The 14,512-nt window shown below is 30.5% G+C and overlaps 2 protein-coding genes across 3 annotated transcripts; both read right to left on the bottom strand.

Annotated features, from left to right (window-relative positions):
- Window positions 1–277: 277 nt before the first annotated feature.
- Window positions 278–5,421, bottom strand: LOC120089862 (S-sulfo-L-cysteine synthase (O-acetyl-L-serine-dependent), chloroplastic-like). Of its 2 annotated transcripts, none has more exons than XR_005485337.2 (11): window positions 5,151–5,421; window positions 4,767–4,876; window positions 4,115–4,172; window positions 3,634–3,897; window positions 3,336–3,473; window positions 2,411–2,462; window positions 2,229–2,298; window positions 1,759–1,818; window positions 1,426–1,506; window positions 685–770; window positions 278–508 (listed from the first exon to the last, which is right to left on the bottom strand). XR_005485337.2 is itself a non-coding variant. In XM_039047280.2 (11 exons), exons 1-10 carry the CDS (start codon window positions 5,361–5,363, stop codon window positions 690–692), a joined length of 1,107 nt encoding a protein of 368 aa, XP_038903208.1. In that variant the 5' UTR covers window positions 5,364–5,421; the 3' UTR covers window positions 278–508; window positions 685–689. The 2 variants fall into 2 exon arrangements, 1 of the variants encoding a protein (XP_038903208.1); XM_039047280.2 differs by having other exon boundaries at window positions 2,249–2,298.
- Window positions 5,422–7,020: 1,599 nt separating this feature from the next.
- Window positions 7,021–12,157, bottom strand: LOC120089939 (NADH--cytochrome b5 reductase 1-like). Its single transcript, XM_039047386.2, has 9 exons — window positions 11,860–12,157; window positions 10,345–10,486; window positions 10,110–10,200; window positions 9,938–10,015; window positions 9,106–9,186; window positions 8,880–8,969; window positions 8,609–8,674; window positions 8,034–8,120; window positions 7,021–7,308 (listed from the first exon to the last, which is right to left on the bottom strand). Exons 1-9 carry the CDS (start codon window positions 11,972–11,974, stop codon window positions 7,216–7,218), a joined length of 843 nt encoding a protein of 280 aa, XP_038903314.1. The 5' UTR covers window positions 11,975–12,157; the 3' UTR covers window positions 7,021–7,215.
- Between the last annotated feature and the right edge of the window lie 2,355 nt (window positions 12,158–14,512).

A 14,512-nucleotide genomic window follows, 5' to 3' on the forward strand; every position in this document is an offset into this window, starting at 1 on the left:
ATATTTCCTAGAGATATATAAAAATATTTAAGGAATGTTTGCAGCAAGGAGTGGAGATGCTTAGTTTGAGTAGTTGCTTAATTGTGGAACCCACAACATAAAAAGTTAACAAGTCATGGATTTGTTGTTTTTTAGTAGTGAGTCCCACAAACTCCTTGGACCAAATAAGGAATAGAGTTAACAACTCTAGTGACTAATCCCAACTACTTTTTCGGCCAAACATGTTCTTTGTGAGATTATTGGTAAGAATGGCAAAACTTACTGCAAAATAGCTCGATAGTTAAAAACGCCTATCCTATACTTCTATTAGCACTTTTTGAGATATGGATCGTTGTCTTCTATTCTAGTTCATAATATTACACCATTTCTCTTTGCATTTTAAGCCCTTATTTCACCCTTTTTTTAACTTCTCAATCTTTTGGAATAACGATTGTTTACCTAATATAGATGCAATTACGCTTGGTGTACAACTCTACTTTCTGATTCTTGTGCCTTAAAAAATTGTTACCTGCCAAACAGAAAAGAGAGAAGTTTTAGTCGGTATACACATCGATCGAAACATTGAGAAATAACACTTGTTTGTTCAAACAAACAGTCTGCACTGAAAAAAGCATCAGCAAGTTACATTATCTTTATTGATTTACGTGTCGTCAATGCATATCAAACATGGGCAATTACTTCTACCTTGTCTACATTCTCTGAGCTTCTTCATAAATAGAACGAAAAAGTACCGACGATAAGTATCGCTCGCCATAGCTTGGAAATATAACCTACAAGCATGAATACCGTCATAATAAGTAGAGTTAAGATTTTGATCAAACATATTCAATTTTCTTGCCCTTTTGAAGACCAACATTGCACAGTCCTTTTCTTTTCCATTTTCATTTTAGATTAGGTTTTTAAGAGTCGAACGTATAAGGCCCAAACCATTTGGTTTTTTATTTTTTGTTCTCAAAAATTAAGTTTATATACTTCCAAAAAGAATAGTTTTCAAAAACTTATTTTTGTTTTTAAAATTTGACTAAGAATTTAACAGTTTTTCTCATAAATGTGAAACCATAGTATGGAATGTATGGTATACATTTTTAAAACAGAAACCTAAAAACAAAGTTATACCAAACAGGGCTCCAATTTGCAATAATTGCCCACTACAAATTGCAAACTGGGGAAAAAATAATAATAATCAGTGGGGGGAAAACGAGTGCAAAGATTTAGTAGATTGAAAATTAAAAATTGTATAGTTGATCACGGAAAAGAACAGAATGTTGCAGAAGAAGTGTAGAAAAAGAAAGAGAAATGAAAAGGAGAAGAAATGGCATGGAAAAGATGATAATAAGTTTTCCACAAAAAATACATGATTTCAATGGAGAAACAATAGACATCAAAATACATGACTTTCCAATGGAGAAAACGGAATGAACGTACCACAACAAGTTTTCCCGCATTTTCAGGCCTCCTTGCCAAACTTATCGCTGCTACTGCAGCAGCTCCTGATGAAATGCCAACCTACCAAGAGGTGAAAATATTTTAATTACTAAAAATCTAAAATAACACTTTCACTCTAGGGATGAGAAACTATCAAATCTCAAGGAAAACTATCGAAGCGGGGAGACCACCAGATCTCAAGGGAAATATGAAGGATCATCCACAGGACACTTCAAAATTTCCACACGAATTGTTGATGGAGAAATGGATAGAAGTAGAAAAACGCAAGGAAATTTGCCACTTAAAATAACATTTCAGAACATAACTAATTACCAGTAGGCCTTCCTCCAATGCTAATCTCCTGGCCATTTCTATAGCTTCATCATTGGTTACCTACATTTATCTCGTTAGCAAGTTATTTACTAGCAGTTGATAACTGACTGTGGCCATTAAAAAACAAAACAAAACAAGACAAAAAAATCATGTAACAATATCAGGTATTAATAGTTTTTAAAAATATTTCAGGTATAAACGTGGTCTTCTAGACTATAACATTCAAAATCTGAACCAAATAACAAATAATGACTACAATGAGCCACAACATCGATATGTAACACATCAAAAGAAGAGAAAAAGGATGTGGCAATTCCACCAGGTGGAATATAATTGATATATTAAGTAATAATTTGGAACACATATAAGTCATCTTAAATATTCAATTTTATAGTAAACTAAAGAGAGAGAGAAAAGTTCTAAAACATAAAATGTATATTCCACTATCGGCATAGCATATTACTCCTTACCTTCAAAGGGAAGTAATTACCTTGATCACCTCATCAAGCAACTTGACATCCAGAATAGGGGGCACATAACCTGCGCCAATCGTCAATAATGTTAATGCCTGAGTAATCAACAATTGAACCTTATTTGAACCAAAAACTAGAGATCATTGTTCCAAGTACAAGATAAATACAATTCAACTCACCGGCATTTTCTCCAGAGATTACACTTCTTTCCGCAGGTTCTACACCAACTATCTAAGTTAATAAAACACAGTGTCAAAACATTAAACACGATCTAAAGGAAGCACAAACCAGAACCAGAATAAATGACTAATATACTAAGAACTTATAGATTTGAGAGGAAATCTATGAATACAGCTCCTTTTTGGGTGAATTGGAATCTATCGAGTCAAACAATATTGAAAATTGGAGAGGCTGGAAAATTGATGCTTTCATAATCTAGTCCATTGCAAAAAGTAGAATTCACGGAATTCAGAATGCTAACAGTCCAAAAAGAATTTGCATTCTTATCTGGCAACTTGGAAAACCAAAAGTACAAAGTTGTCTCTTTCTTTCTTTCAAAGTATCATTTACTTTTCTCTTTACTTTTTTCTCATATAAATAATAGATCGTAAATAAAAAATCTAACATATGGAAAATATGTGACAAACATTTATATTTCTTGAAATAATGAAATCATTTGATGAGCTAATAATATGTATAATATTATAAAAATATGATAACTTTGTATAATAAGGATTTTGATTTATGATTATTGACAATATGTTCATGGCTTTCATGAGAACTTGTAAAATTCTTGAGAATTTTGTTATTAAGTTAGTTGGCCACTTTGCTTATCCATTTTTGTCCTTTTTCTTTCGATTTTTCCATTATTTATTCAGTGCATAACTCCATCTCTACTAGTCTTTTACTTTTCTTATATAAAGAATTTAACAAGGAAAGCAATAGTGTTTTTTTTTTTTTTTATAGGAAACAAGAATTTCATTGATGTGATGAAATTATAAAAGGGGTCTTATCCATTGAATTACAAAAAACTTCTCCAATTGGTCATGAGAGTGGTAAAACTAAAGTTACAAAAAGGGGAGACCAGTTTTTGATAGCCTAAACCTGAATTGTTTCTTTCCTCATATTTAGGTAACGACCAGTGCCTGTAATCGTACCACCAGTTCCAATTCCAGCAACAAATATGTCAACACTGCCCATGGTATCTTCCCATATCTCAGGTCCTGTAGTTTCAAAGTGGACCTGTAATTCATGCCGTACATTATATGATTGTCATCACTTGCAATGTGATTGTATAAAAAGGAGGAAATAATGAAGATTGTATAAGACTTATAGAATACAGAGCCATTTAGGTTGCATATAGTATGTGTTGACAACTGAATAAAGAGGAAACGGAAATAACCTTCGTATTAGCAATATTATCAAACTGTTGAAGCATGTAGGCATTCGGATTACTAATTAGAATTTCTTCAGCTTTGGCAATAGCCCCTTGGAGGCCTTTCTCTGGGTCTGTCAAAACAATTTCTGCACCAAAAGCACGTAGTAGGATCCTCCTTTCAACATTTATGGATGCAGGCATGGTGGCTACAAGTTTGTAGCCTTTTGCTGCAGCAACGAAAGCTATGCCAAGTCCGGTATTCCCAGTTGTTGGCTCAACTAATATGGTCTACCCATTACAAGAATGTAACATCAAAGTCGTGTATTTTATTTTTAAAAAGAAAACAAATATTTCCTAGATAAATGAAATAATATTAAAGATGGTTGGACAAAACATCTCAAAAGCCAAGCGCTCATGTACTTAATAGTAGAAATAAGATATGCTCCAACTTAATATATCTGCTCCTGAATCTTAAACAACACAACTTTTTCCAAGCACAATTTACCTTATCTGGAGAAATTGCACCACTCTCCTCAGCACTGGATATCATACTGTAACCAATCCTGAGAAGGCAATAAGGTAATAGACATAAACTGACTGGACATATTTATATATATCTATAACTCTCACTAAGATGAAAAGAAAAAATATGTTAAAAAGGATACATGGTCCGACACATTATGTTGCTGATGTAGCCAAAAATCTGAAGTCTAGTTAATTTGAAAAGCAGTATAGAGTAGAGTTGAGTTGAGTGTAAACTTACATAAAATTAGGCTGAAAGTAGAAAGTTAGAAACCGAGACTGCCTATGTCAGTCACCACTATGCCCTGTAAAAATAGCCCAAAAGCACAAAAACCCAAGTTTTGCAATCTCTTTTTAATATGCTATTTTGTTAGTAATAGACTTGTAGTTTGTTGATTATTCCTCTATAAATAGAAGCTTTAAGCTCTCATTTTAGAGACTTTTGGAATGACTTTAATCCTAATTAAGTTTTCTTGAAGAGTAGATAAGCGACATCAGTTGTTTGATGTTTCATTAATAATTTTCCTAGATACCACTCGGAATATAGTTGTCATGCCAACCAACGCAGGGTTCTATAGAAATGTGCTGTCATACGCAAGGATTCTAACGAGTACAATACAGAGATAGAAGCGTACCTGTCTTTGACACTTCGACATGGTTGCATTGATTCAAGTTTTGCAGCAATATTGGCCACACAACCTTCTGTTACTTTGTTGAGATATACCATGGGCGTTCTTCCGATCAACTAAATACATTCAATAAAACCATCCAAATCAGTAAATTTTGACCATAAAACTAATAATTTTATCAAATTGAAAATTAAACTTGAATACATCTAACGTCTCAATTAGTTAATTTCCATTTTGTAATTTCTTATCCTCCCTTCGATCTAGCGATAACAAACCCCAAAAATCCTCATCAGTATCCCTTTCAAACGAACAAACAGTTGAGATCTACACCATACTTGTCGTAATTCGAGAAACAAAATGAACCATGAGAGAGAGAGAATATTCAAGAACCTGAGTTACGTCATCGGCAATGTTGACGGAGTCGAGGCCTTCCCATGTCGTGTAGGTGGAGCTAGCTTTCGCGAGCACTGGTCTCTGTGCTACAGCAGAGAAGCTCTGAAGCACAACATTGATGGATGTCACTGGGTGACGCTTTGGAGAGAAAGCAAAGGGAAGAGGAAATGGAAGCGAAGGAGATGGCGATAGAAAGGAAGAAACCGCCATGGCTAATGGCCGTTGCTAAGGTTTTTCAGGGGTTTAGGACAGCAAGCTCTATTTTAGTATGGATAAATATATCCGTAAAATAGTACTAAAATAGTGAAATTATTTCCAACGGTTTGTAAAATTTTAAAATTATCAATAAAAATATTATAATTTCAAAATTTTGCTTTATTTTATATATATTTTCGTTATTTTTCTATATTTAAAAATATCCTTACTAAATTCTAGAGAGAGAGAGGTTTAAACATTGTTTTGTTTAGATACTTGTTTTTTATTCATTTTGGTCTTTATAGTTTTAAAAAATTCTTTAGTTCCTATACTTTTTATTTTGGTTTATTTTGGTTCTTATATTTTTAAGTTTATTTTGGTTCTTATATTTTCAACTTTGGTTCATTATGATCCTTATTTTAATCTCATGAAAATAAAAATTCTTAAAATACGAAGATCAAAATGAACCAAAATTCAAATATAAAGATCAAAATGAACCAAAGTTAAAAATATAGGATTCAAAATGAACATTTTAAAAGTATGAAAACCAAAATGAACCAAATTTAAAAATACAGGATCAAAGTAATATTTAAATTTTAAACATACATGCATACACACATATATACACACACGCACACATACATAAAATAGGGATACTAAAAAAAATATTTATTTATAAAAAAAAAATTCTTATAAATAAAAAAAATTAAAAAATATTTACATTTTATAGCAAAAAATTTCAAAATTTTCGGGTACTTTCTGAACTTTTTACTATAAATTGTACATATTTTTAAATTATTTTATTTTCAAAACTAATAATTAAGGTGTTTTTTTTTTTTAAGAATGAAACAATTTACTCTTAAAGTTATAATTTAATTGAGAAATTTTTGTTATAATGTTTATACTCATATATTTTTTAACACGAAATTAATAAAATATATATTGGGTATTCATAAAATATATCGAAGATGCTCTTTAAAAAAAATATATTAAAGACATCGACATCGATTAATTTTTAATATATAGACATATATCTTAATGGAATGGAAAGTTAATGTTGTTTTATAGATTTTACTCATGGAAAAAGTTAAAATATTAGATTCAACTAAAATTAATTAAGTTTTTATTAATAAATAAAAAAATAACTTGCTTGATGAGCATACTTTTCACTTCTGTCCCATGTTTCTTGTTTCAAGGAAAAAAAGAAGTCTCAACTTCAATATGAAAAATAAAACTGGGTCCATTGACTTCTAAATGTCAAATTTAGTCCTCTGCTATCGATAAATTTTTAAATTGTACTTAAAAAAATAAAATTAATCCTCATTGTAGCTTGAAGTTAATTTTTGTTATCTAACTTAGTAAAATAATAACAATAATAATTTTTATTCGAGAAAAGCAACAATATAAATGCTTTCATATTTTATATTAAATTAATAAAAACTTTTAAGAATTATTGATAAGATTCATTCATATATATAAAGTCAACCATCACAATTCAATAGGTAGGGAATATATGAATTGGCTTTCTAAATACTTAAAAAAGTATTTTCAAACGTAAATACAATTTTTAAGCACTTGAAAACTCAAGTCAAATTCGTCTTAAATAATTCTAAAATCAAATCCCCGAAACTTTGAGTTATTTAAAAAGAAGGATGCAAAAAAGGCTGAAAAATCCTGACAAATGTAATTATTCTCATTTTATTGACCTCAATTGTAGTGTAAAATCAATTAAGAAAACATCCATCTTTTAAAGTTACACATAATCCCTTACAACTTTGATGCTCACTGATACAATTAAAATTTTAAGAACGAAAATTCAAGTCCTCAACTTTAAATTATGAGAATGTTGAAGTGATGGCACCATGGATTAGAATTGAAACTGCATTTCAGGTGAATATCCAAGAGCATCAAGGTGGTCAGCCATGGCCTTGTTCATCGGCGGTGGACCGCACCGTAGAATCTAAACACGTCAATTTAAAAATGTAAGAGATTAAGGACATGATTGAAGAGTGATTTTAAAATCATCAAAATCACTTTTGTCATTTTTAAAAACACTCGAAAACATACTTTTAATCACTCAAAATTAATTTAGTTTTCATTTTGACACTTTTAAATGCAATTTGCATATCATTAGAATTAGTTTTAAAGAACTAAAAACATGTTTCACATGACTAAAATCACTTTCAAACATGTTCTAATTATTTGTCTCGAGAGAGAATTTAACATAGAAGTTATTTGCATAAAAAAATGTCGAAGTTTATTATGAACTAGTCCTGAAATTATTAAACAATATGCTTTAGTCTTTCAAATTTTAAATGTACATTTTAGACTATAAACTTCCTATGAAAACTAATTTAGTCTTTATCGTTAATAATTTATTAGTCATTTAAAACGAATCTCCAAACATTTGACCTAACATTTAACTTACTATATGTGACTTCAAAGTCAACAACGATATTTTATGATCCAACCACCGAACATAACATGAGCCCATAAACAACTTATCAAAATTAACGACAATGACTAAAATGGTTTCTTTATGCAAAATCCAAAGTGTAAAACCATGTTTTGAAGGTCTAGGTCGTCCCTAATAAAATAATATAAGCATGAACGTTGGATTTAAATCTAAGTTTCAAATTATGGGACATAGTAAACAAGTTAAGAATATACAAGGGAGAAAAATACCTTAATGTCAGCAGCAGGTGCAGGGCAGTGCGCTTTAATCATTTCCTTGGACACAAAGCCAACTCCTCCATCCCAAACTTCAGGAGGCTGTTTCCATTTCCATTGTCAAAGAAGAACTTAGCATTGGTAATAACATTAGATGTATCACAAAATTTCTAAACTCGACAAGCTCGGATAAACCGAATCGTATAATGTATATTCTTAATATTCTTCCCTCATTCATAGACTCTCAATCATTAGTTTGATTCACCAGACTCGACCTGCATCTTATCAAGAAAGGAAATAATATATCAAGGATTCTTTTTCCTCTTTCCGTATATTTATGGATATGGTTTTATCTACCGCTTTTTATTAGTGCAAAGATAAGCACCCTTTTAATCATTTCAATTTATCTTATTTAGTCTCCAATAGGAAATGCTTCTTGTACTTGCCTATTGGCTTTTGGGGATATTTCATTAATCAACGAAACGTTTCTTATCCTTAAAAAACGAAAGGAAAATAATATCGTCCAGATTTAAAATCAAGATCTCTTACCATTGTTAGATTACTACCAAATTTAAGAACTTTTAACTGACCTGGTTCAACACATAGTAGACCTTGAAGCGATCAGGGTATCTTTTGGCAAGAAGATCCAATTCATCCTACAACAAGTGATTAATTTAATTTAGTTACATTAAACAGAAGCCAGTATTTGATACCATCACAAAAAAAGTAAATAGATATATTTAGTACCTCTTTCATGATTATAGTATATCACAAGCACAAACAACAGCAATAAAGTCTTGAAAATGGAAGGGTAATACTAAAATAAATGAAAATCGATTCGAAGTGGAAAGAAAAGATTACCTTCAATAGAATATCTTCCAATGTAACATTGGCGTAAATAAGATAAAGCTTGGTTTTGTCATTCGGGTTCTCTAATATAGCGCGAGAAACCTAAAAAAAAGTGAAAGTGAGAGAGCTTCCTATTGTTTTCAAACTTGACAACATACAATGACGCAACACAATATAGCCAAGATTTAGAAATTAAGGAATATCTTATTCTACAAGAAAAGTTGTTTCTTTGATATACTTGGTACATAGGTGTAATGCCAGAGCCTCCAGCAAGCATCCCAAATGCACGAACTTGACCAGGTTCGTACTTGAAACGTCCCTGCAATAATTAATAGAGTAAATAAATTTCAAAAATAGGCACCATCCGAAGCAACTCAATTCTAAATAATGAACAAAAATGGTGCTACGTTTCTCAACTAGACTCTAGGATGTTAAGTTTCTCAATTATTGAAAGGTAGTCTTAGAGAGATGATAAAAGGGTATGGAAGTCGAACCATAGTGATAATAAATTATAATCTTTCAAATTCTAAACATTAAATGTTTAAATTCCCTTTCTAACTTCCATAACACCCAAATCCCGTACAAACTATAGATACATCCACTTCAAATGCCTCCCTTTGGATTTCTACGACTAAGTTTTATAAAGAGAGTTACTACTTTTTGTTCTTTTCTTTATCAACAACTGGGGTCCGGTAAATTTGCTTTTGTTCTTTTGCAGGTCCGAACAAAACCTCCCTCAGAAACTTTTGCACTACTTCGTTACTAGCATCATAAGTTTCAAGGTGAGGTAGAGAAACTTGGATCTAAAGCTTCTTATATAACTAATTAATAATATGAAATCATATCAACATACATTTTACATTGAACTATTCCAGCCAATTGAGCTACATTGTACATTGAACTATTGCAGCCAACTTGAGCATAGCTCAATTGGCTAGGGTGTATGTCCTCAACCAAGAGGTTAGAGGTTCAAATCCCTCCACTCCACATATTACTTAATCCTAAAAAATTTATAATATAATAAGATATTCCAAAACTGCCACCAGAACTTCCCGGTCAGGAAGACCTACCTTTGGTCCTTTTACAGCAAGAACGTCCCCGATACGCATTTCTCGAAAATGATGCGACATCCTGCCTTGGGGATACATCTAAACCCCATACACACATTCATATAAGTATGGGTATTGGAATAATAAAAATTAATGCGACATCATCAACCTATAGAAAGATTTCTATGTGTACCTTTATGACTAGTTCAAAATATCCAACATCAGAATCCAAAGTAGTTGGGGTGTAGGATTTAATAACTTCTTCACCTTGGCTATCCTTCCCCCTGCTCATAATTTTTTTTTTGGAGAGAGAGAGGTCAGATGAACCAAATATTTTGGTAATAGAAAGATGAACCAAATTTTAGGTGCAATAACTGAAACAATCGATTTAATGACAGGGAAAATAAATATATTAGATGAAATGAAACCTGCAACTTAAATGTTGTCCAATAGGAAGACCAAGAATTGAGTCAGGCTTGGGAAGTATAAAAGTGAATTTCGCCACATTGTGGCTCAGCTTGGTACGCTTAACAAGCTTAAACTCCTTAAACTTCTCAGGATCCAAACAGGCTGTATTTACAAACCACATAGCACATATGAGCCAACCAATTTTATTAAAGGTAAATATATACAACGCAGAGAAAGAAAGTTGAGACAGAAATCAAGATAAGACGGTTCTTAAATTATTTATAAATAGAAACATAACCAACCAGAAGAGAATCTTTATATAGAAGGTATATTGATCGTTCAAAGTACTGGTTGAGGATTTGAAAAAAAAAAAAAAAAACACTCACAACTAAATATGAACCGCAGCAATCCAGCAATAGCTCTAAAGAACTAAGCCTAGTCAAGGCGTTTTCTGCCACAAAGTTTACCAACACTGTTCCTACAATTTACCCGAAGATTGAATAATCGAATGTGCAATAATCAAGTGTTAATGACTATTCAATCCATGGCAGTCATCTACCTAAGATTTAATATCCTACGAGTTTCCTTCACACTTAAATCTTGCATAGGCTAAAAAAAAGTGTTGACGACTATTCTTAACGCAACCTTGTCTAAAATTTGTAGTCGAACACACATGCGCGTGCACACACACACATATATATATATATATATTCCTCTTCATCTTCCTACCTCCCATTCTTATCTAGTTTACAAGCCACAAACACACACACATATATTCCTTTTCATCCGCCTACTTCCCATTTTTATCTAGTTTACGAGCCTCTTTTGCAGGCTTCTTCAAAGTTCGACCGGCGCAGAGGTTCCATCCATACCCTTAAGGAGACAACTGGGTCTTTTGAAAAGTGGGGAGAAAATATGAGCTGCTAAAACCTACCTCTGTTCTTTGAAGGGGGGATGCTCTGCTTATTAGATAACACTGTAGGTGTTAATCCTTCCATAAGAGACAGAGCAAGCAAAGAAGATTACCTTCTTGAAAATGCATATTTCCCAGTTCCCACAACATCTACCATTTCTTATTAACCAAAAAATCAACACAGATGAATACAATTTCCATAGCCACTAGAATTTAGTTCAATCAGCTCAGCTAGTTTGAAATGTAAACACATCCAAAAGCCAAGCTAACCACTTGAACTTTTACCATTCCTATTACTAAACTTCCAAAATAGACTTCAACAACCACAAAATTCCAAACCATTCAATCATTTTTCTACTGAAAAAGGTAACAAGGATTAGAGTAGAAATAACAGCTGAAAAAAACCCAACACTTCAATTTACAAGATGTGCCTCACATCCAAAAAAAAAAAAAACAAGAAACAGAAAATCACAGTCCAAAAACATGATGAATCTTCACCCAATAAATTAAAACTTCAAACTAAACAAAGAGTTCAAAACACCCAATAAATGAAACCAACAGATACAGAACCCTACACTTTTCATTTACAAGAATCAAATAAGAAATGGGGTAGAGTAGAAACCTCTGGATGCGGGTTTCCTGGAGGAAAAGAGGAAAACAGCACCAACAACAATGGCAACCAGGGCCGCGGCTAAACCAATGAGAACCTGAGAATCGAGGGCCTGTAAAACCTCCATTATGTGATTGATTACACAATGGAGGAAGAGAAAAAATAGCCAGAAATTGAAGGATTTTGAAGAAGAAGAATGGGGTAGGTAAGAATGAAGAAAAATGGTGGGGTTTTAAGGAGTCTAGTGTGGAGTTTTGGTCTTCAAGTAAAGGCTTTTCGTCGTTTTCTTTCGCTACTGATAGAGATCCAGAAAAAGTCAAAGAAATTGGACGAATTAAAATATTCGTTATTTGCCGTTAGTTGGTGACGTTGAAAATAGTGGCCATGGGGGGAGAGTTTTTTCTTTTTAATTATTATTATTATTATTATTATTATATATTTATATGTAATAGAAAATATCGAAATCAATTTTTAGATCTCAAAATAAATTTAAAAAATGTGGGAGTGAATACTCGTGGGAAAAAAAAAAAAAAGGAATGCATCTCCTCAAAATTATGGGAATATTTTTCCAAGAAAAATACTATATTTTAAAACTTGTTTTTTACTATAGTAACCTAAAATTTTTTTGGTTTTAAAAAAAAAAAAAAACATTGTCCTTATCCCTCGTTATCATTTCAAAGTAGTTAAATTTTTTTAAATTTTAGACAAAAATCAAGATTTAGACCGTGTAGTAAATACAACCTAAAATGACATAGAAATCCATATTTCCATTCTATATCACTATCGTACCATTTTAGATTTTAGTTTTTGTTTGAAATCGTAAAAGTTTTTTTCTTCAATGATAGTTTTGGAATATTTTTAAAGGTTAAGAGTAACGTTGTAGTCGAGTTCCTTAAGGTCTCTTTAGTATGCAAACTGAAACAACAATTGATTCAATGAAAACATAATAGTATTTCATATTTTCAATATGTGTCTTACATAAGATTCATAAATTAAATTTCAATTTAAATAAGGAAAATTCTTATAAATAAAAAAATATACAAAATATTTTCATTTTATAGCAAAAAATTTCAAAAGTACAAAATACCTTTGAAACTTTTTTTTGCTCTAAAGTGTATATTTTAAATTTTTTTTATATATAAAAAGGTTCCTTGTTAATATATTTATAAACTATAAAATTAATAATAGTTACTCACTAAATATTACATTGAATATAAAGTACTATTAATTAATTTTTTTTACACAACTAATTAATTTTTTTTAGAGAAACTACTATTAATTAATTTATGAATATGATTTATGTTACAAATGTTGATTATTTCATAATATCATATAATTTATATTATATTATATAATACATATTTAATTTAACAAAAATAATTGAGTTTATTAATGAAATACTATATTCATTAATGTTTTTATCCTCTTTTAATATAATTCTACATTTTAAATTTTCAAATTCAATATTTGAATACATTAAAAACATAAAATATCGTTCTCAGAACTTTCATTGTTTAGATCACAAAATCTGAAAACAATTCCAAAAAATAGAATCCAAGATGTCTACCAAATACATACTCATTGAAGTTTGAATCTAAAAACATAAAATAAAATCTGAATTGTCTACAAAAACAAACGACTTTTGATCTTCAAACTTGGTGGCAAGGTTAGGAGCTAATGTATTGTAGATTTGATTGGTACATTAAAGTTTTACTAAAGTCAATTTTTGATGAAACCAGTTATAATAAATTTTTAAGCATGTTAAAATATGCAAAATATGTTCAATAAAGATCCATTTGGATTGACTTAAAGAAAAAAATGTTATTCAAAAAACTCATTTTTATTTAAACACTTTTGATATAAACTTGTTAAAGTACACTTAAAAAACTATTTTGAGTGGTTGTCAAATACTCAAATTTCTTTAAAAATGACTTATTTTATAAATTAAATACTTAATGTATACACACCCTAAGTTCCATCATTGCCTTTCTCTTTTCTTTATTTGAATATTTATCAATTTTAAACGTGAGGATGGACTATACTTTTTGTTCTCTAACCATATTCAAACTTTTCTTTTCTTTCAATTTTGGATATGTTTAGGAGGATTTAAAAATAGTGATTTTAATAAAATTGAGGATAATTTTCATACACTTATTTTAATAGTTGACTTTACACTTTTAAAAGTAACTTTCATACAATTAAAATTAATTTTTAATGACTAAAAAGGCATGTTATGAACCATGTTAATATTTAATTTCATACTTGTTCGGGTAGTTTAAATATAATTCAAAGTATCTTTAATGATTAATGTTTATTCTCAAAGATATCTTTAGAATCGTCAATTTTTTTAACAAAAAGAAAAAAGAAAAAAAGGCATTACGTTTGAGATTAAAAAAAAATTAGACGATGGTAAATAAAAAAAATTATATAGAGAGAAGTAAAAATTTATGAAAATAGAGAGAGAAAAATTTCAAGAAAAAAATATTAAAATAGAGGAGAAACCGACAACTAAAATTGAAAGATAAAGAAATAAAGCTATATATAACAATTTTTGGGAAGAATAACAAAAATTTATGGAGAATAACTTCCAAAAGAGGAGAAAAAAAGCTTAGAGTGAAAAACGAGAAATTCGAAGGGCAAAAAGTAGGAGAAATGGGTAACAAAA

The sequence above is a fragment of the Benincasa hispida genome, chromosome 11 (assembly GCF_027475165.1).
Source record: "Benincasa hispida cultivar pf3 chromosome 11, pf3_genome.v1.1, whole genome shotgun sequence".
In the NCBI taxonomy this organism is placed as follows: domain Eukaryota; kingdom Viridiplantae; phylum Streptophyta; class Magnoliopsida; order Cucurbitales; family Cucurbitaceae; genus Benincasa; species Benincasa hispida.

What these genes read in the sequence shown, in the direction of transcription:
- LOC120089862 (XM_039047280.2), bottom strand. Translation starts at nt 5,363, where the DNA reads ATGGCGGTTTCTTCCTTTCTATCGCCATCTCCTTCGCTTCCATTTCCT. An exon ending in ATAATATTGCTAATACGAAG is followed by an intron (nt 3,474 to 3,633) that starts GTTATTTCCGTT and finishes CATGAATTACAG; the next exon opens with GTCCACTTTGAAACTACAGG. An exon ending in AATCTCTGGAGAAAATGCCG is followed by an intron (nt 2,299 to 2,410) that starts GTGAGTTGAATT and finishes CGATTGGCGCAG; the next exon opens with GTTATGTGCCCCCTATTCTG.
- LOC120089939 (XM_039047386.2), bottom strand. Translation starts at nt 11,974, where the DNA reads ATGGAGGTTTTACAGGCCCTCGATTCTCAGGTTCTCATTGGTTTAGCC. An exon ending in CAGGAAACCCGCATCCAGAG is followed by an intron (nt 10,487 to 11,859) that starts GTTTCTACTCTA and finishes TTGTAAATACAG; the next exon opens with CCTGTTTGGATCCTGAGAAG. An exon ending in ATTTTGAACTAGTCATAAAG is followed by an intron (nt 10,016 to 10,109) that starts GTACACATAGAA and finishes TATGGGGTTTAG; the next exon opens with ATGTATCCCCAAGGCAGGAT.